The sequence below is a fragment of the Ambystoma mexicanum genome, chromosome 10 (assembly GCF_040938575.1).
Source record: "Ambystoma mexicanum isolate Mex_15411 chromosome 10, UKY_AmexF1_1, whole genome shotgun sequence".
In the NCBI taxonomy this organism is placed as follows: Eukaryota; Metazoa; Chordata; class Amphibia; order Caudata; family Ambystomatidae; genus Ambystoma; species Ambystoma mexicanum.
This window is the reverse complement of record NC_090932.1, coordinates 1,465,071,610-1,465,092,664: the sequence shown is the minus strand read 5'-3', so window position 1 is coordinate 1,465,092,664 and position 21,055 is coordinate 1,465,071,610. Positions and strand designations below refer to the sequence as shown.

Sequence of the window (21,055 nt, the reverse complement as noted above, 5' to 3'; positions counted from 1 at the left end):
ATACTATGCTAACTGTGCATATCTTTGACAGCGATAGTAACTGGGGTTCAGAAGGCACTATCTAGCAAGGGTGTGAATAGCTTGGATTTTTATGGCATTATCTGTTTGTTACAGTACATGATAAGAATAACTTGGAAATTAAGTGATACTTCACACCAATCTATAACAAATGATGTTATTTCCAGTGTGCGTAATGGCAAAAGCTGGCAAGTGGGGGGCGGAGTACCAGGGGCTATCTTGCCAATGCAATGAAATGAGCATCAATTAGCAAAACAATGCTTGCTGAGAAGGATACCAATAATGTGAATAGAATGCTTTTCGTTTGGTTAATAAGGATGAAAGGAGTCCTTCTGTTTTTGAAGGCATTTGAAACATATTCAACACAAATGTAAAGCTGCAAAGAAATAATTAACTTACCATTTATAATTCTGGCCACTCGCCAAAGCCTGAGCAGAATCAATAATCCCACAGCATTAAACACATCTTCTCGGGAAATATAGACCACATCAAGAACGAACGATACCACAATAACAACTGCATCCATGACCTCAAATTTGTGGTGAAAGAATTCCGCTCGGAAGGCATAGACTTTAAAGAAGAGTTCAATCAAAAAAAACGACAAGATGCTCATGCTTAAGTAGTGGAAAACCTGAAAAACAAAGAAGTTGTAATTAGATCCGTTTCTGGGATAAATTGATGTGCATTTTTTCCTCAGTTGATTGGCTGCATCAGTCTTTACAATGATCTAACCACACATTCGGTTAAAAACCTACAAAGCCTAGGAGAAACATACATATATTCAGTAAACAATAAAATGCTCGAAATTGCACATCCATATCACTAAACCTATCAGTGCTTCACAAGTATAACTAATGTGTTAATGGACTGGCAAATTATTCCCTTTTGCTAGCGTCTACTTTTCAACTAATGTATCCATAAATGGTGTGCTGTACATACACAAATTCAGATAATTTGACATGGGCATGTGCCATTGACACCCAAACCTCAGTAGTGTGAATTTATCAAAACTAAGGGGATTAACTCTCCTTAAATTACTAGGTCACAAGAAAAAAAGAGAAACACTACCTTGACCTTTCCCACAAGCCCAGGGCAAAATGAAGGGCATACCCTTGGATATGATTTTCACAGAAGGAGCCCAATAGTCAGGATAGTGAAGGAATTACATACATGGAGACTCTTCTGTTAATAATTGTAATCTCAAAGTATCACACGATGCAGGTTATGAACGTGTAAAATTGATCCACTAGGTATGTACAGGCAACAATGGTTCCGGATTAATTGCTACTTTTATGGCCAAATTAATTACCAATGCTGGTGGCATCATAGTCCCATGCCTACTGTTGCCTTGCTGTGGACAATGGCCTGGTGCAGATCATCAATTATGAGTGTACCAGGAATGTATGTGCATGCAGGATCAGAGCAGGAATCAGGGACTTGTTCACATGCAGAAGCAGAGTGAATGACAAAGTCTGCAGCAGCATCCCCACCAGTAGATGCAACCGATGCAAGGAGCTACACACAGCATCTAGAAACTATAGGCAGGTATGTTTACTGGAGTAACATGTTTGGGGATGTCCGGAGAGAAACCAGTACAGCAAGAGAAACAACACCCTCTGCACCCAGCTGATGAAGTGTTTGAGAAGCTCAAGGATCAGAAAAGGTTTAAAGAAAGTCCAGCATTGTACTGAGCAATATTGAAAACATGTAAAGGACAAAAACAGACTATGGAAATAGAATAATCCAACTCAATCAACACAGCATAAAGAGGCAAAAAGAAGTCTGTAGTGAGTTCTAGCTGGGAAAATGTTTCAACAAAATACACCCTATATCAACTACCAGCGAGGAGACCCAAGTAAAGATAGAAGACACAGAAGAAAGGATACACAGATGCAAAACTGAGGAAACAAAAAATACACTTGGGAAACGTGACAGTGATTTAGCCGGAAATGTTCCTAGAAGGGGACTACTGAGGAGGATAATCATATAAGTTAGATCGGCTAACTGAAGACGCCATCTGGAAGCATGTTGCGAGTTAAAATAAAGTTTTAACATAACAGAAGAGAACCACTGTGCCCCATTATAATGAAGCTGCAACCACAGAAGATGAACACTCACAAGTGTATTGGATAGCAAAGACACTATCAGGGCAGATACCAACGGACATGGAACAGTTGGGTGATAGAGTCGAAGTTGCGCGAGAAGAGACAGCGAGTTGATGGAGGAGAGAAGACAAGAGAGGAAAGGGAAAGGAAGGAGGGAACTTGAACGATAATGAATGAATCAAGCAGGGTGTGTGTAAGGCGATGGTTGCCTAGAGCAGCAACAAATGGTTAGGGCAGGGAAAGGTAGGAAGTCCCTGATGGAGGTGAGTGAGATAAGGCCAAAGGCCTTTAGATCAACCTCTCAGTCTATTTAGCAACTAAGCGCAAGTTAGGAAGTGCTTTGAGACCAGAGAGAGGGGCAGCCATAGGGCCCCTTGTTATTTCAATAAAAACCTTTTAACCGCCTCAGAGATTTTGAGTGATTTTTGTGCCATCTTTAACACAAGGGACTTGCTTGCAAGCCCTGTCCCGTCAACAGTGGCCATATTTAATTGGGCCACTGATGACGGGACAGGGCTTGGAAGGAAGGGAACTTCTTCCCTTTAAAAAAAATGTAATAAATGCTCCTGGGCACAACACTGCGGTGCTAGTAGAGTTCATACATAGTGGGCCTTTAATGGGCATTACCAAACAAGAATGTGAATATTCATGCTAAATTGGGGCTCTTTTTTCCTTGCGCATTCATACACAGGGTCCCTTTGTGCTGCATCTATGACATTTGTTGTTAATGGCGGTGCACTCTTTGGTATTACCAGTGTGTCCATATAGTTAAAATGGTGACATAATATGATTTATATTTCGTTTATTTTACTTTGCTTGAAGCACCTTGAGTGCATTTGTTCCTCATTTCTGTTTGTCCCAAACAGCATCCAATATATTAGCGCTAGTCAGTATGCCCTCTTATATAGCTAAATTTGTTGAAAATGTTACACATTTACTCAATAGTTTAACAGTTCTAACCAGACTCTTGTGGTTTCAGGGCCTTTGCTAGCGAGGTCTGTCTTGGAATTCTGTGTTAGATGATTTCGTCATTGGTTAATCATGCAGATATTCCTCTTGTACTCCCGTAAATGTACAATCCCAAACACTAACATGTCATTATGAAAAGTGTCGCCCTTCATTTGTCCTCTCAAGGAGGATGTTGGATTTGTGGCCAAATCGTGGCTGCGATTTTTGCAGAGCTTTGCCATACTTTTGTCACATTCCCATTGTCAAACACTGCACACTAAAACACCTGCATCTGGGAGAGGCTTGAATAGACTCGGACACTCAGTACTTAGGAAGTGTTATCAATGTTCTGATCATCATTACAATTTTCACCACCAGCTGCTCCTTAACATATAGATGTGATCTAGCATTGCTCTGACAACGCTGGTTTACTCACAAATGGCAAAAATGCAGGATGGTAAGAAGAGTTCTGCATGATTAACTAAAACAATGTCAGAGGTTTATCCCTTCAATGCCAAGAATGCAGGGATCAAAACTGCTGGGAGCCAATTAGCTTTTGCAGGCAACCTGAGGAAGTAACCAGGATAGCTTGCCACAAACCGCTACACGCTGCTACTTTGGGATCCCCGGAAAAACTGGTGTCATAGGAAAAAACCTACAGGGCACCTGCATGCTATCAACTGTTAGGAAATGTGTATAAAGGAGCAGACATTTAAAAGATAAACTGTCACATATAATGAAAAGAGTTCTAGTTTGCTTCTTATGTAGAAAACAAATTTGCGGTATGCTATGGACTAGCCACTCATTCCCCAGAGGTAGCCCCTGCTTACTGGGCGATTTCAGATACAAAGTAGCTGATTTTAGCTTCAGATCATAAAACTTAATTTCGATCCGTTTCAATCCGTGTTTATGGAAGACTAACATGTGACAATCCATGTTCTTTTCCAGCACTTATTGTTGACATTGGCGGATGGTATCAGATGATGTCTGGGGCTTGCAAACAGTATTGGGTTTCAAACTGGAGTTTGTGGTCCATCCTTCTCAGGTGAGGGTCCCTTCTCCTGTCCCTGCAGGAGAGGATAGGGAAGTGGTGGTGTGCTTGTGGTAAAGACTGCAGCGGTAGAGACATTTGAGCACTAAAGATAGTTCTTGAGAAATCAGTTTCTTATCCACAGCAAAAGGAAAACTAGGCTATTTAAGAAATCTGAACACAAGGCCAAAGTATCAGGACTTCAAGAGGAAGGGAATCCACCTCCTCAGATATTTTGCAAGAGTGGCATTAGGTGGCATGTCTCAATTTAACGTGCATTTTTGCAGTTTCTATAGGGATTTCAATATTGTGCTTGGGGGTTCACATGTCTGCTCTCCAGTCTTTCCTTTAACCCCCATATAAGTGCTCTGGCTTAACTTTACTATTTCTTTTTATTTGTGTTGGTTTTACAAAACATTTTCAAAATGACATAAAAGTTACAACATAAAAATTACAAACTATAAACATTAAACAATTATACTATACTGTAGCACCAGCAATATAGCGATTTCTGTAATGATTTTGCTATAATCACATTTCTAAAAAAACATTCATAACGTGATGTTTCTGGTTGCTAGTTGTGCTGTCTTTCGGTTCTTTACTCAAAAAGTCGTATTTTTATGAGTCAATGTTCAGAATCGGGGTTAAAGTTCTAATGAATAAATCTACATTGTTTTAACAGTTCAACTATGGAAACTGTCAGAAGGGTTTCGTGACTGGAAATAATTCTATTCCAGAAATCTTCAGAAACCAACCCTTCTTCGCTCCTTACATATTTTCTGAATAGAAACAATCTCAACCTCCAGGTTCCTTCACAGGATTTGATTTGAGGGAGTCTCACATATTTTACACAGTTTGTGTGAATCTTCCTCTTGCCTTCGCTGTACAAGCACTTCCCAGAGAGGTAGTAGGTTCAATTGTATCCTTAAGAAATGATTTCTTACCTCACTGTCCGGATATTTTATCAAGTATTTCGCTAGAGACCCCAGCTTTTTATCCACAGATTGGAAGGCGTTAGGCAGGATCGCATTTCTAACCTTTGCGATTGTTTCAATCCAATCTCCTATCTCACCAACAGTTTTAGCTTGCTGGGTGTTATTAATCGATGTCTCGAGGTTTAGATCGTGTTTTAACTAGAAGTTCTTGACTTTTATTTCCAGGTAGCTTAGGTGCTCTGATCTCGAGCATTCCAGAAGAGCTTTAACATCCCCATACAGAGTTGCATTCTGCTGTAACTATCTGCCGATAGAGAGATGTTAACTTCCAGCTAGCTAAGGAGTCTAGGGAATTCAAGCCTAGTTCGAACCTCAAGTTCCAAAATGGTGTACTCATCGGCAGACACAAAACTTTTTTCCAGACAAGTGATTCCAACTTATCCCAGTTTGTATTCCAAAGTAGAGGCTTAGCCTCTAAACCATAAAGGATGGTTGGTATCACCTTCACTCTAAAGAACCCGATTACGGTGAGAATTGAAAACCTATAATATTTGGTGTATATCTTCTTCATCTGTGGAATAAGTTGTAAAGGCTTCCTCTCCACGTCTGCCTTCACCTTGTAAATTGCTGTGGAAGCATATATTCTATATCTTGGATAGACCAGGTCTTCTACCTGTGGAATTGTGTCAGTTTCCAGGACCCAGTTGGAATATTGTACCATTTTCTGTACATGTTTGAAGACTACGATTTTAGATTTCAATGAATTAATAAACAGTCCATTTTCTCTGACATATTCTCCCAGCCCCGTTAACAGCCGCTTCAAAGCTATTGCAGTCCTGTCCAACAGGACTACATCGTCTGCGTAGGCCAGCCAGTGGATCTTCCTTCCATTGATCATAGGGCTGACCAACGCAGACGATTCCAGGGAGTCACTCGTGTCCGCTAGAAACAAGTTGAAAAAAAGGGGTGCACCCAGACACCCCTGCCGGGCTCCTCACTGCACTCTGATTGGGTCTGAGAGGTGCCCTTGTTCGTCCAAGCGCACTCTCAATGAGGTGTCCCCGTGGAACTCAATCAGCATTGCCAAGAGCGACTCTGGTATTCCCCCATCTCTTCAGTTTTCTCCACAGATGTGCTCTGTCGACCTGGTCGAAAGCTTTCGACAAATCTACCCAGAAGCCATATAGTGGGGGTTCACTCACCAGATTTAGAATAAGGCCATTCAGTGTAGTAGAAATACCATGTCTTAAGCCTTTCTGATGACAGGATAGGATCTGTGCAGTATCTACCCAGTTTGTGAGTTCCCTCAATAACAATTTCATAAAAATGTTGCCGTCTAGACCAAGGAGGGCGATGGGGCGATAACTCGCTGGATCTAGTCTATCGCCCCCCCCCCCTTTGAAGAATGTTGTTTATTGCGGTCTTCCATGAGGGAGGGAATGGATGCTGCCTGAGTATTTCTTTAAAAAGATGGTACCTGATACGTCAGTCCACTCGGGCATGCCGCTCTAGAAACGGAGGACTTGGCTATGATGTCCATAATGTCCTCTTCCTTGAACGATAAATGCCAGGGCGCATTTGACTGGATGCTATCGGCCACTGGTCCAGGGTTCTTAAATATTTTGGATAAATGATCCACCAATTTGGGTTTGGGGACTAAATTACAGAGAGTACTGCTGCAGTTGGTCTCCAAACCAACCGCAGCATTAGTTCCCCGTCTTGTTGTATCCGAATCATTCTTTTGTTTTTAGACTAATTTTTATAGGCTTGACGTGCTTTTTAAGGACTAGCACGTAACGTTGTCTCTGCAAATTGTATCTGGAAAATCAACATCCAATCATCCCGGTACTATACATTTTACCAAAGATCCATAAGAGGCTAGATAAACCTCCTGGGAGACCAATCATAGCTGCCACCAATAGTATCCTGGAACCTCTAGCGAGATACCTTAATCGAGTTCTGCAACCACTGATACAGACCACAGAAACCTACATACGTGATACCATGCACTTTCTGAATAGATTGAAAAACATCAAGTTCATGGAAGGGAGGGACATTCTATTCACGATGGATGTCGCATCCCTCTACACAAACCTTGTGCATGAAGCAGGCCTCGAAGCAGTAGAGTGGCTTTTACTACGGTCACAGAGCTGTCTAGGTGACAGACTATTCATCCTTACTCTCCTGAAACTTGTTCCAATGAATAACTTCTTCAAATTTGGAGATCAATTTTACCTTCAGCTACCAGGTACAAGCATAGGAGCAGCAATGGCACCCACTTATGCCAATGCATTTATGTATTACCTCGAATATGAGAATGTCCTTAGCACACCGAGATGGGCGCAACACCTTTTACTGTATGTCCGATATATTGATGACATCTTCGGGATCTTGTCTGGTCCAGGTGAGGAGCTTACCGACTTCCTCAATATGATGAACCATATGCATCCCCGTATTAAATTCACAACCTGCACAAGCAAAACAAGTGTACATTTTCTTGACGTCGAGATCTACAATAAGAACAATTCCCTGGAAACCAAAGTCTATATCAAGACCACCGACCGCAACAGCCTCCTGATGGCCACAAGTTTCCATCACAAACGCACCATCCAAAGTTTGCCATTAAGCCAAGTCCTTCGTTATAGAAGAAATATCTCACAGAATGAAGAATACAGGCAACAATCAGAAACCCTGAAGTTGAAGTTCAAGAAACAGGGATAAAGCCCCACTCTTATCTCAGACATTGCATCAAGAGTCGACACTATCGAGAGAGACACTCTCCTTACCCCCCAAACCATCCAAACAAGGAGAAGCACTGGTGTATGTTACGCCACACTCCACACAAAGTCAAAAGATCAAAGGGATCATCAGAAAAAACTGGCCAATGCTGCAGATGGACCCGACACTACAAGCTTTATTCAGGGAGCCACCAACATTTGCATATCGCAACAATAAGTCTCTGCGGAACAGCCTGATTAAGGCAGAAGTACACGCATCAAAACCCAATAGGAGGGCATTTAAAGGCACACAACCTTGCTTTAACTGCCAACATTGTGGCAACATAATCACGGACAATACCATCATGCATCCTCATTCTGGGAAACCCATCACACTGAGACACTCATCAACATGTGACTCTAAAAATGTGATTTATGCACTGAAACGTCCCTGCGGTTTTTACTATGTCGGTATGACCACAAGGGAGGCAAAAACTCGATGGACAGAACATAAGTCCAACATAAGGACCAGAAACTCGAAATCACCAGTGACCATGCACTTTATGGAAGCCTGCCACACCATTGCACAACTGAAATGTGTAATCTTAGAACAAGTTACACTAGGCAGCAGGGGTGGAGATCTGATTAGGAAGCTTCTACAAAGAAGTACTCTGGATAGACCTACTCGACTGTATATACCCCAGAGGAATGAACTGCGAATCTGATCTCATGTGTTTTGTCTGATATGCCTCTTCTCTTTACAGTAAGCTCTGGGGAGGGTTTCATACTCCATATGCTTTGGGGACAAACAGCAATGCAGATACACCCCATTGACTAAGCATCAATAGACCCCCTAGACCTACAGAACCAATGGACACCGTAGACTTTTATTCCGTGTTGGTCTACAACTGCTTGATGTACTTTATGGAACTATCTTGATGTTATGTTATTTTGCACTTATATAGCGCCTTATATACCATTGGTATGGTCTGAAGGCGCTGGTAGGTTGAACGCCCTTGGGAACCGCAGTTCAGATCAGTAGAGAGAGTAGGGAGAGTCAAAAGGTGCGTGTGAGCACCGGATATGTGTGCAGCTCGTGCGGTACTTGTGTAATAGCTGCTTCTTATCGGTAGGTGTGGTGGTTGAGAGATCAGGAGAATGTGTTCGTTCTGGCAGGATTTATCCGGAACGGATGTGGCTGCGTTAGGCCTGAGGAAAACGCCTGGCTGGGGGTGTGAGACCAGCAGTGTTTACATAGAATGATGTGTAGTAAGCGGCGGATGTTCGTATGAGAACAGTTATACCGAATGGTGTCATAGTATCTCTGTGTTCTAGTTGAGTGGTGATGTAAAGGAGAGAGTAAGCGTGGTGGTGTGATATGATGGGTTATATGCTTTTTCAATGTGCAAACTTCTAAATGCAACTTTCCCAGAGAGGCTACTGGGCGAAACTTCTAGGTACAATTTTCCACACAGAAGCAATTGGGTACACTTCTGAATTCAATTTATCAGAGAGGCTATTTGGCACACTTCTAAATGTAACTCTCACAGAGGCTATTGGGTATACTTCTAAATGCAATGTTCACAGAGCATCTACTGGGCACACTTCTAAATTCAAGTTTTCAGAGAGGCTATTGGTCAAACTTCTAAATGCCACTTTCCAGAATGTCTATTGGATACACTTCTATAATCAACTTTCACAGATGCTATTGGTAGCACTTCTAAATACAAATTTCAAAGCGTGGCTATTGGGCATACTTTCTAAATGCAGCTTTCACAGAGGATATTGGGCCCATATCTAAATTCAATTTTCCAGCGAGGCTATTGGGAACATTTCTAAATTCAGTTTACCAGAGGGGCTATTGGGCACACTTCTAAATATAACTCTCACAGAGGTTATTGGGTAATTGGGTACACTTCTAAATTTCACAGAGGGGGTATTGGGCGCCCTTCTAAGTGCAACTTTCACAGAGTGGTTATTGTGGACACTACTAAATTCACAGCGAGCTTATTGGGCGCACTTCAAAATTCAACTTTCGAGATTGTCTATTGGGCACATTTCTAAATGCAACTTTCCAGAGTGTCTATTGGGCACACTTCTAAATGCAACTTTCACAGAGGATCTGGGGCACACTTCTAAATTCTATTTACCAGAGAGGCTATTGGGCACATTTCTAAAATTCAAGGAGAGGCTATAGGGCACACTTTCGAAATGCAACTTTCACATGCTAACATTCACAATTCCATCTAGATGCGGCGCAGGCCAATATTCACAATTCCATCTAGGAGTGGACATGCTAACATTCACAATTCCATCTAAGAGCGGACATGCTAACATTCACAATTCCATCTAAGAGTGGACATGCTAATATTTCACATTTCTGTCTAGGTGTGGACATGCTAACAATTCCATCTAAGAGTGGGCATGCTAACTTTCTCAATTCCATCTAAGAGTGGGCATGCTAACTTTCTCAATTCCATCTAAGAGTGGACATGCTAACATTCACAATTCCATCTAAGAGTGGACATGCTAACATTCTCAATTCCGTCTAGGTGCGGACATGCTAACATTCACAATTCCATCTAAGAGTGGACATGCTAACATTCTCACTTCCGTCTAGGTGCGGACATGCTAACATTCACAATTCCATCTAAGAGTGGACATGCTAACATTCTCAATTCCGTCTAGGTGCGGACATGCTAACATTCACAATTCCATCTAAGAGTGGACATGCTAACATTCTCACTTCCGTCTAGGTGCGGACATGCTAACATTCACAATTCCATCTAAGAGTGGACATGCTAATATTTCACATTTCTGTCTAGGTGCGGACATGCTAGTATTATGGCAGTCTATGTTATTTGGGGGTAAGATAGAGTGGCATGGGCTTTCTGGAGTGGAGTGATTGCTCTACTCCCCACCCATCCCACACTCACGGTTTTGGTGGTGTCTGTTAGCTGCTGGCTTCCTTGGCGTCCCCTGCGGACACCTGCAGACACATCTTGGAGCCGCCAATAATGGAGTCGTCCTTTGCCTCGGGTCCTTAGCCGATGGGTTGCTGGGCAGATGGCTGCCCTGGACGGAGCAGTGATGAAGGGAGGGATGGGCGGGTTGGGGGCGGGAGCTGGACTAGGGAGGGGTGGTGGGGCGGGCTGGGAGGCGGGCGGGCGAAAGGATTCCCGAAGGGAGAGGCAGGGAACCACGGGTCAACGCGGGGACGGGGGGGGGGGAGAAATACAAAAAGAAAACACGCGGAATGGGGTCGCGGATGGGGGCGCACTCACCTGCTCCTCAGATGGAAAGAGGAGTAGGTGCAGTGGCACGGGTCGCTAGACCCAGCAAGGCCAAACTTGGTGACCAATCAGGGGTGGGGGGCGGGCGAAGGATTCCCGAAGGGAGAGGCAGGGAACCACGGGTCAACGCGGGGCCGGGGGGGAGAAATACAAAAGAAAACACGCGGAATGGGGTCGCGGATGGGGGCGCACTCACCTGCTCCTCAGATGGAAAGAGGAGTAGGTGCAGTGGCACGGGTCGCTAGACCCAGCAAGGCCAAACTTGGTGACCAATCAGGGGTGGGGGGCGGGCTGGGAGGCGGGCGGGCGAAGGATTCCCGAAGGGAGAGGCAGGGAACCACGGGTCAACGCGGGGCCGGGGGGGAGAAATACAAAAGAAAACACGCGGAATGGGGTCGCGGATGGGGGCGCACTCACCTGCTCCTCAGATGGAAAGAGGAGTAGGTGCAGTGGCACGGGTCGCTAGACCCAGCAAGGCCAAACTTGGTGACCAATCAGGGGTGGGGGGCGGGCTGGGAGGCGGGCGGGCGAAGGATTCCCGAAGGGAGAGGCAGGGAACCACGGGTCAACGCGGGGCCGGGGGGGGAGAAATACAAAAAGAAAACACGCGGAATGGGGTCGCGGATGGGGGCGCACTCACCTGCTCCTCAGATGGAAAGAGGAGTAGGTGCAGTGGCACGGGTCGCTAGACCAAGCAAGGCCAAACTTGGTGACCAATCAGGGGTGGGGGGCGGGCTGGGAGGCGGGCGGGCGAAGGATTCCCGAAGGGAGAGACAGGGAACCACGGGTCAACGCGGGGCCGGGGGGGGAGAAATACAAAAAGAAAACACGCGGAATGGGGTCGCGGATGGGGGCGCACTCACCTGCTCCTCAGATGGAAAGAGGAGTAGGTGCAGTGGCACGGGTCGCTAGACCCAGCAAGGCCAAACTTGGTGACCAATCAGGGGTGGGGGGCGGGCGGGCGAAGGATTCCCGAAGGGAGAGGCAGGGAACCACGGGTCAACGCGGAGCCGGGGGGGGAGAAATACAAAAAGAAAACACGCGGAATGGGGTCGCGGATGGGGGCGCACTCACCTGCTCCTCAGATGGAAAGAGGAGTAGGTGCAGTGGCACGGGTCGCTAGACCCAGCAAGGCCAAACTTGGTGACCAATCAGGGGTGGGGGGCGGGCTGGGAGGCGGGCGGGCGAAGGATTCCCGAAGGGAGAGGCAGGGAACCACGGGTCAACGCGGGGCCGGGGGGGGGGAGAAATACAAAAAGAAAACATGCGGAATGGGGTCGCGGATGGGGGCGCACTCACCTGCTCCTCAGATGGAAAGAGGAGTAGGTGCAGTGGCACGGGTCGCTAGACCCAGCAAGGCCAAACTTGGTGACCAATCAGGGGTGGGGGGCGGGCGAAGGATTCCCGAAGGGAGAGGCAGGGAACCACGGGTCAACGCGGGGCTGGGGGGGGGAGAAATACAAAAAGAAAACACGCGGAATGGGGTCGCGGATGGGGGCGCACTCACCTGCTCCTCAGATGATCTGACTTATGTATTTATATTAAATTGAAACTTTAGTATAGCCCATAACTGCTTGATGCTCCTTTTGATGTTTCTAATTAGACAATATCTAGTGACTAGACCAATGCACAGATGTTTCTGTCTGGATCATGTATGTCTCAACACTATCCATTCCACATCATTTCCACACTTGATGCACCTTCAATATTATTGTCTCTATACCACCTGCCGTGGATTCAAAAGCTTCATTTGTACTGTGTTTCAGCATCACTGACAGTGTTAAGTTCTATATTTCAACATGTCTTGGAAAAAGTGTTAAGTCTTTGATCTTTAATATGTCTAGTGGGTTGTGGAGGACACTGCTCTGCTTTAACAAATAACACTTGAGGATCTGACTGGGGGTGTCTGTTAATTCTTGATGTCACGCAAAAAAGCAAGGTTTTGTACGGTGTTAGGTTTTATACGCAACCGTGAACACTCGGTCTTCAAAAATAATGCTCTCTAAATGTAAAGTAATTTAACATCTCATGCCTTTTTCCGCCCCAGTGTGTCATGTTAGCATTGACATATAGACCACTCTATAGACGAATGTATGACCATGCGGAAATTAGGGACAGAGCCCATTTTGTCATGGCCCGATGATGCGCTGCTCAGGGGCACAACAAACATATCTCTGAACTAGACACGGTTAGGGGCGACCAACCGACATTGTTCGGTTGCGAGCCCCACCCCCTGCCACCAGTTACGGAATCTATACTCATACGTACCACATGTAGGTGCGGTCCCGCAGGACATCTGATTAATAATGTACACACCAGGATCTGCAATGCCGGAATGGCAGCGTGGGACGTTGTCATAGCAACGGTCCCACACTAAGATGGATGCTTTGCGACAAACCGCGCATGTGCGGGCGTCACTCGGCAACCCAAAGATATCCAATCTCAGCTGCCAACGCGAGTCAGTTTCACAACTGCGGACGAGCGGTGTGAGCAGCCAGCAGGTAAGCGATGTCCCGTGAATGAGAATAGGATTTTGGACATTGGTGCCCTCTAGATCAGGCACACATTGGTAACATGGGGCTCCCTTAGTACGGTGGGGCCCCAACTGCATAGTAGCGGTAAACGTTAAGAATTAGCTAAGGCTCTGGAGTAATTACACATCTACGATCCCACACAGGGCACTGTGTATGCGGTTGAACCCCATAGAGCAATTTAGCAACTACGCCATGCTAAACCCTCTCTAACACGACCTACTTTACTTTTAGGCGATTGTCGGAACGATTACGATCACTCCTTCTCTCGCCCTACTGCCGCATGCTGTGTACAGTCACTCCATAAAGACCCGATAGCTAGCCACCTTTTGCAACTCATACCAGCGATTTTGGAATGGTATACACGTACTGGCCAAGACCCCAGGTCAGAAATATTTTAAGATAAACACTTAGCAGTATATTAAGATAAACAGTTACAAGTGAGATACTAAGAGACCCTTTAACCATTGTTCTCAGGTTTTAAAGATTGACAGCACCGAAACCAGAATTGAATCTTGCAAGGAATAATAGGTACCTAGCCCTCAAGATGGATTCTATCCGAAACGCGTCGGCAACCACACAACACCTTGAGAGCCTATTAGGATCAGATTTTAGATTTTGATTGTTGATTGGAATATGGATTACATCTCTGTGTGACATTAACACAATTGTGTACCTCACCACTGCGTTTTAAGTGGATTGTGTATACATTTTGAACTGAGAAGTCGTTTTGTCAATGGTGTATTATAATTGACGTTCCTCTTTCATTTATAATTATTTTTGAACACTAAAAAATGAATACGAAATGCAACTAGTGTGGTGTCCATTTTGTCATTAGACACTTTTACACCCGTACAGTTCACTGGAAACAACTGTTTGAAATTCATTGTCTATTGAACAGGTTTGTTGAATGTGATTACTCTGTTTATGTAACTCGAACACTGGACTTGTGGGTATTTATTCCCAGAATACTGACGTGATAATTAATATGGGATTTTTATCCCTATTGGAATGCGATAGTGGATCTCCCGTTAGTAATTAACAGGTTCTGTTTTCCGTGCTTTTTTAACTTCCAACCTGTATTGACAGAGAATGGGTTGCAATGTCTTTAGGCTTCTGATTTTAAGTTTAAGAGCCCTTTTCCTTTCCCGAGTCAAAACAATGTACATGACTATGCTGTTCGGCTGTCCCGGGTTCACTTGGAGGGAGGACTGACCATATCGATTTAACAAATTTAGCCGGAAGGCAGTAGTCTAACAGGGTGGAATCTGATATATCTTTTAATCCATTTAGTTTTTTTCCTTCCTGCCTATATTTGACCAGACATATTTTACCTGTATCATTGCCTATTATTTTTTGTGGGTGAAGTTCTGTAGCTGACACTGACTAATCGGGAAAAAGTAATTCTTAACAAGAATGATCGCTTCCATCATCCTGTTTATAACCAAGGAGTAGCGCCGGGAGAAAAGAACGGGAGAGACAAAGATGTAATATAATATAGATGAGGACTAACCACGATGCCATGTGGCATTGACATCTAGCTCTCCCCCGGTTGATATGTTTACCATTTCAAGCCCCCAGGAGTCCAGGAAATCAAGCCAGGTTCGTCCCTTGTTAGATAGCCTTTTCGGGGGTAGTTTATCCTTCCCCCTAATTGTGTAAATACATTCAGTGTTAAAATCTCCTGCGAGAATTATGTTGGCTCCACCATAGTTTATCTTGATTTTCTCTAGTAATGATACCAATATTGGCAAAAAGGCCTGGAGTTACGAACAGGCAGGGTTCCAATAGATGTAGATAGTAATTAGAACAGGGTGTTGCATGACATTTTAAATGGACTTTGCATGCCTGGATTCCTATTGCCTTTTAAAAAATAGGTACTATAGCTTTAATTGTAAGATTTTTAAAAGCCATCAACAAGCCCCCTGATGGTCTGCCCATCGCTTTTTGTGATGCATATAGGCAGTGGGATATATATCCCTCAATTTCCACAGGATTAACCACCCATGTTTCCTAAAGCAAAATAATATTTTGCACAAACAAATTCTCTCTCATAGTTCTAGATTTAAAGATGCTAGAGCCCCACATGTTCCAGCTTACTACTCTAATGGCCTCATGACAAAAGGGACTGAACTCCCACCCCCAGAACTTGGGATAGTAGTTCTGGAAGTAGTGTCAAGACAGTTTCCTGAGCAGATTCTCCATTAGCTAACTTCCTGGCGTCTAGGCCAGTTCTCTCCGGGCCCAATCTTCCACGTGAGCAGGGTGCTTTCGACACCCCCCAATTTTGATACTTGTTTTGCTTGCTCTCTGCTGGAATCTCAGCAAAGACTTTCAGTCCATATTTCTCGAAGTCTCTTGATGCATTCACGGTGGTCATCTTTGCTTTCCTCCATGTAAGACAAACTTCTGCCAGGAAGTAGTTACCAGACTGTGAGAATGTCACGACCTCTATATCTTTTGAGGCTAAAAGATAAAGACTTGACACTTTTTTTTTTAACTGTGTCAAGATCACGCCTCGACTGTAAGCCAATAATTGCAGCCGTACTTTCGGAATCGCAAAATCCAAAATGTCTTCCTCAGCATTCACTTCGGGACTCAGGTCCCGCCACAGGCAAGGTCGCCAATACTGTTTTTCTCAAGTACTTCGTTTAATTCCATTGTTTTCCCAACTCCATTCCATATTTTCAGGCTATCGGGGGGTTTCCCATGAATTAAGTCAGGCACCGCCGATGTCCTAATGGAGGCTGGCTCTTCATGTAGTGGCAGGGGTGTTTAAGGTAGTTTTAAGAATATGGGTGCCAATTTTAGGTCCTTTTTCACAGTAGCACATCGAAGTCTATCCTCAGGGATGTTCATCTTTTGTGCAGACAGATTTTCCTGTAAAAATATTGGAGCCCATGCAATGCTCCCTGTTGCCGTTCCTTTTTGGATCTTTGCTTTTGCACCACCTTGTTGTACCATATCAGACACTTTTGAAGATACCTAGATCATTTAGCGATTGCACCAAAAAGGTCTGTCTGGAGGCCCACACTTACGTTTATAATCTCCAAGGCTTCTTCTGATGGTTCTTTCTGTTTTTTTAGATTTTTTTATTTTTATTTTCTTATTTGGATGGATTCAGCAGTTGTTCAGGACCGAACCAGACTCAAGTCTGCGACTGTCCCTTCTCCTCTGGTTTCTTGCACCTTCTCTAACGTGTCGTTACTTCTGGGGAGTGAAATGTTCTAAATAGATTTATCCCCGAGTTCAATACTCTCAGATATTTCTGATTGTTTTTTGTTTTTTTTGGTTTCTCTAGTTGTAGAGGAAGTGTTTTTTCTCTTTTTTCCCTTCTTTCTCTTTTTTTGTTTTTCTTCTTCCTCTATAAATTTTGGTGACTAGCGAGAGTCCATTCCTTTTTTGTCTCTGTGGTTTTTGCCAACTCCCTAGTTTGAATCAAGGAGGGTTCATTATTTGTCTTCACTGTACCTTCCATAACATTAGCCAGGCGCCTGAACTCTTCTAGTGTGGATTCAGGGTCTAAAGCAGTGCCCCCTCACTACAGCCACAGTTTCCTGGGGGTTGCGTAACTATGCACTGCACTGCTCACCACCGGACGTACCTCTCGTCCCCGAAACAGGTTTCGAGAAATGCAATGCTTTTGCCACCATGCAAGTTTTCTGAGTCGGTACACTTGATGCCCCCGGCAGCTACGGCTTCGGGCGCTTCTAAACTCAGGGCAACACTAGGGTAGCACTAAGCCACACAGGATAACACAAGGATGTCCTTACCCATGGGCCACCTCCGGCCCCTCTCCTGGTCAAGCAGTGACAGAACCCACACCGTCCTCAGCGTTTCGTGTCGCCAGCTACACCTGGGCTGTTGAATCTCTCTTTCAGACCTGAGAGGTTTGAGGAAAGGACCTCAGAATGCAGGGTTACAGAGTCAAGTCGCGCCTCTCGCACAACCAGGAACTACTGAATGAGGCCGCCTCAGAGCTCTGGCTTAACTATCGAGTAACCTTTGACCAAGTATTAATATTGGCCTCTGTGTCTTGCCATACAATGCACATTTCCTGAACTGTAAAGTAAGCGAGAGGATGTTATGATTACATTAAAGCCACAGAAAAGAGTATTATCCTACCCTTCTGGATTGTGGCAGGAAAGCGTATAGCCAATACGATGGTTGTGTCTTATGTACATTTTTGGTCCCCTAAATATTTATTTTATCTTCATTTCCTGAAGTGAGTAGCAAGGATAGTACTTGCTTCTGCAGCATCAGCAGCAGAGGTTTCAGTTGCAACACCTGGATGCTGGTGGACTTTATTGAACTACATTTTATTTGTGTAGTGCACCTTTGTCGAGAGTTCAGATCATTTGCGTCAGGGTTCGTCAATTGTTTTCACAATGAGCTCTTTCTTCTGGAATGTTATATTGTTTGTTTTGCGGTTGGGTCGTGATTCAATGGTGTTAGGGGACTTGAACAAGCAGGAGCTGTAGAGAGGATGGGACATCATGGACATGGAGTGATGGAGCTTGGACTCATTAAGAAGTGATTTTTCAAGAACTACAATTTTCCTCCCCAATGGTTCTGGGAAACGTAGCTGTTTGAATGTTGAAATTGTTTTTTTTGCTACTTTGATTGAAGTAAAGAAAGAAAGCAAAATACATGCCTGAGATTCGAATAGAATCAGAACGCACATTAATCTACTCAATTAAGAAACCACATTACATCACAAAGCAGAACAGAAAAAATAAGGATTCTAGATATCAAAAGTAGATAGTTGGGGAATTAATAAATAGACAACCATCTCCTAGAATAGCCAGTTAGCAAATTGTACAATCACTCTGCGCCAGTCACTGTAAGGTTTGCTGCATAGATGCAGAAATATTTATTCTTTCAAAGGTCAGCCTTTCAAAGAATAAATATTCTAGATTGGCGCAGAGTGATTGTACAATTTGCTAATTAGTTTGCTCTGTGGTGTATTGGGCAAAATACCCACACCTTACAATTACCTGCTGCCATCTAGCCAATATTCAATGCGTATGCAAGCGCTAGGGTTCCTTTGTCTTCTTGCTACTGAATTGTCTTTGAATCCTAGAATAACTAGTTCACAAAGCAGGGGGAAGTCAATAATTATGAAGAACCCAACTGAAAATGGACATCTCTAAACAAAATCCTGCTTTGAAGGTATGGCCAGGATCAGAGCAGATACTTCGGAAACATGACTCAAATAAGCAATGTGGGCTAGGATGGATTCGAAATGTAAACATTACTCAATGAAGTGGCTAAAGAAAATCAAGACTTTTGAACATTGCATTTTAGTTGCCTGCAGCCCAGTACTTCTCAATGTGTACCTGAACACTGTATTTTTGGTTGCCATGACCAAGAGGCTGTATTCATCATGGCAAGGCTCTATGGAACACTTCTGGTTGCTGTGAGCCCATAAATAGAATCAGCTATAGCTGTTTCAGTCACTGTGCATCCTAGGCCAACACCCATCACCATTCATCACAGCTCCAATCAATCACTCTACTCCCCTTTCCTCACCATGCCCTGAGTTGGCGTACCTCTTTCCTATTTGCCCTTTCCATGCCTCACTTCCAGGGTCTCTCCATTCCTCTATGCTATCTGCCACCTGTAATTCAAGTCTAGCTCCCCATCACTTCTCATCCCCATTTTCTCTTCAAACGTCCCCTATGCCACTAACACCCTCACCACATTCCCATGTCAGACTAATGTTTTCTTTGTGCCTTATTGCTAACCCCTCCTACTACTTCACCACCTCCTCCACCAAGTCCACTCTGGGCCGATGGAATGCCCAATTACTCTGCAACAAGACTTGTTTCCTTACTGCCCATTTCAACGCTCATCACCCCCAATCCCTCTGTATTTGCCATTATTGAGGCCAGGATCTTCCCTTAAGACACAGGAACCTCAGTTGCTAACCATACTATGTCACCTGTTCCCATCTACCATGCCCTATTAAGAAAGGCGGTGAAGTTGGCCTTCCTAACTGCAAAAACACCCCATCAGATCTTCATACCCCCCCTTAGACTTTATGTTCTCCTTGTTAAAATATATCTGTCAAACTCCTCGACTCCGCCCTTCCTCCTCCTCCATTGGGTACCTGGCACCCCAACCACTTTTTTTTAATTCTAAATGCGTGAAACCATCCCAGATGATATCACCTCAGCCTTATTGGGTCACCTTGGGACCAAGTTTGATTTGCATATGGTATTTCCCCTTTCTGTAATGGGTTGGTAGGCGAAGAACAATGGTCTGGATGATCGGCCAGTGCAGTTGCCAGAGGCTTAAGATTCATTTGAAAACTTCTAGCCATCATTGCTTTGTTTTGTCACCCTGAGTGGGATGGGTATGCCCAGACGTGGGTTCCGAGCCTGCTAGGTCTAGAGACCCAAGCTGCTACTCACAGAGAAAGAGAATTATTTTATTCGGATATAGAATCCATTGACAAACAATCAAAAACAACATTAAGAATTCCCAACCACACCTATTCACAACAACAGAAAAAAATACAACCTAAAATACAATTAAAAGCATTAAAATATCGGGTAGATAGCTTATTTCACCAGCGACCTATTTTTGTAAACAGCACCTAAATCTTCCTTGATCAAATGATCTGTATCAGTTAGAACTGTCTCGTCTTCACTGTGCATTAAAAGAAATATACTGTTCCCGCGTGTCCATAATTGGTTCTTGTTAAGGTTAGGCCTTAGCCACTGTTTTCTTAATTCAATCAAGAATGTACAGTCCGTTAAGAAATGCAGGTAATAATCTACACGAGCAGGCCTTTTCTAAACCCAAATATAGTGCCCTTATTCTAAGTAGAGGCACATTTAAGCTGGCCATTAAGCTATAGGTGGTGTGCAGCTGTGTGTTCAGTGTTACTGAGGCCGGAGGCAGAGCACTGGAGTGCTTTCTTGCTATTCTGTCCGAGAGGAGATGTGTCCATTACAGCATCGAGAGACGGCACAAGTCCTTAAATCCATGCTGCCCACGTAGAGTGCATGTAGTGTGCAGCTGTGTGTTTGGTGCTCTGTGTTCTACGTTCCAAGTATAGTTCTACAGCTTGGCTCTTGAAACTACTGCTGAGTAAGTGTATTTGGACCTCTTAATTGTGTAGGTGGAACCTACATCTACCCTCTACTTCTGTGCAGGTGTGTTTGGTGTTTCAGTGACTGAAGTTCAGAGCTGGGAGCTCTGAGCCTGAAATCTGCCGGTGAGTGGGACCACTAACAAGTGTGGAAAAGGGGCGTCTCCCGGTTATACACCTGCAGGGTTCAAAATTGAGGGAGAGCTCTGAGCTATTTAGATCCTGCTTCTAGCCTAGGAGAGCCTGGTTAGCTTGAACGCAACAGCTACCAGGAGCTGCTTTTGGCTCCACAGGCGATTTATGCCCCGCAAACATCCATTCGTGATATTAACTTTTGGTCTCTGAGAATGCTATTATAGAAGAATTAGGACACATTTAA

The 21,055-nt window shown here is 44.2% G+C and overlaps 1 protein-coding gene across 5 annotated transcripts in view; it reads right to left on the bottom strand.

Moving 5' to 3' along the window:
* Positions 1-21,055, bottom strand: part of HVCN1 (hydrogen voltage gated channel 1) — a 764,389-nt gene that overhangs the window by 77,597 nt on the left and 665,737 nt on the right. For all 5 annotated transcript variants that reach the window (XM_069619541.1, XM_069619539.1, XM_069619543.1 and 2 more), the window contains one exon: positions 418-649. In XM_069619541.1, the coding sequence (XP_069475642.1) occupies positions 418-649 (232 nt within the window). The remainder of the gene's footprint in view (positions 1-417; positions 650-21,055) is intronic.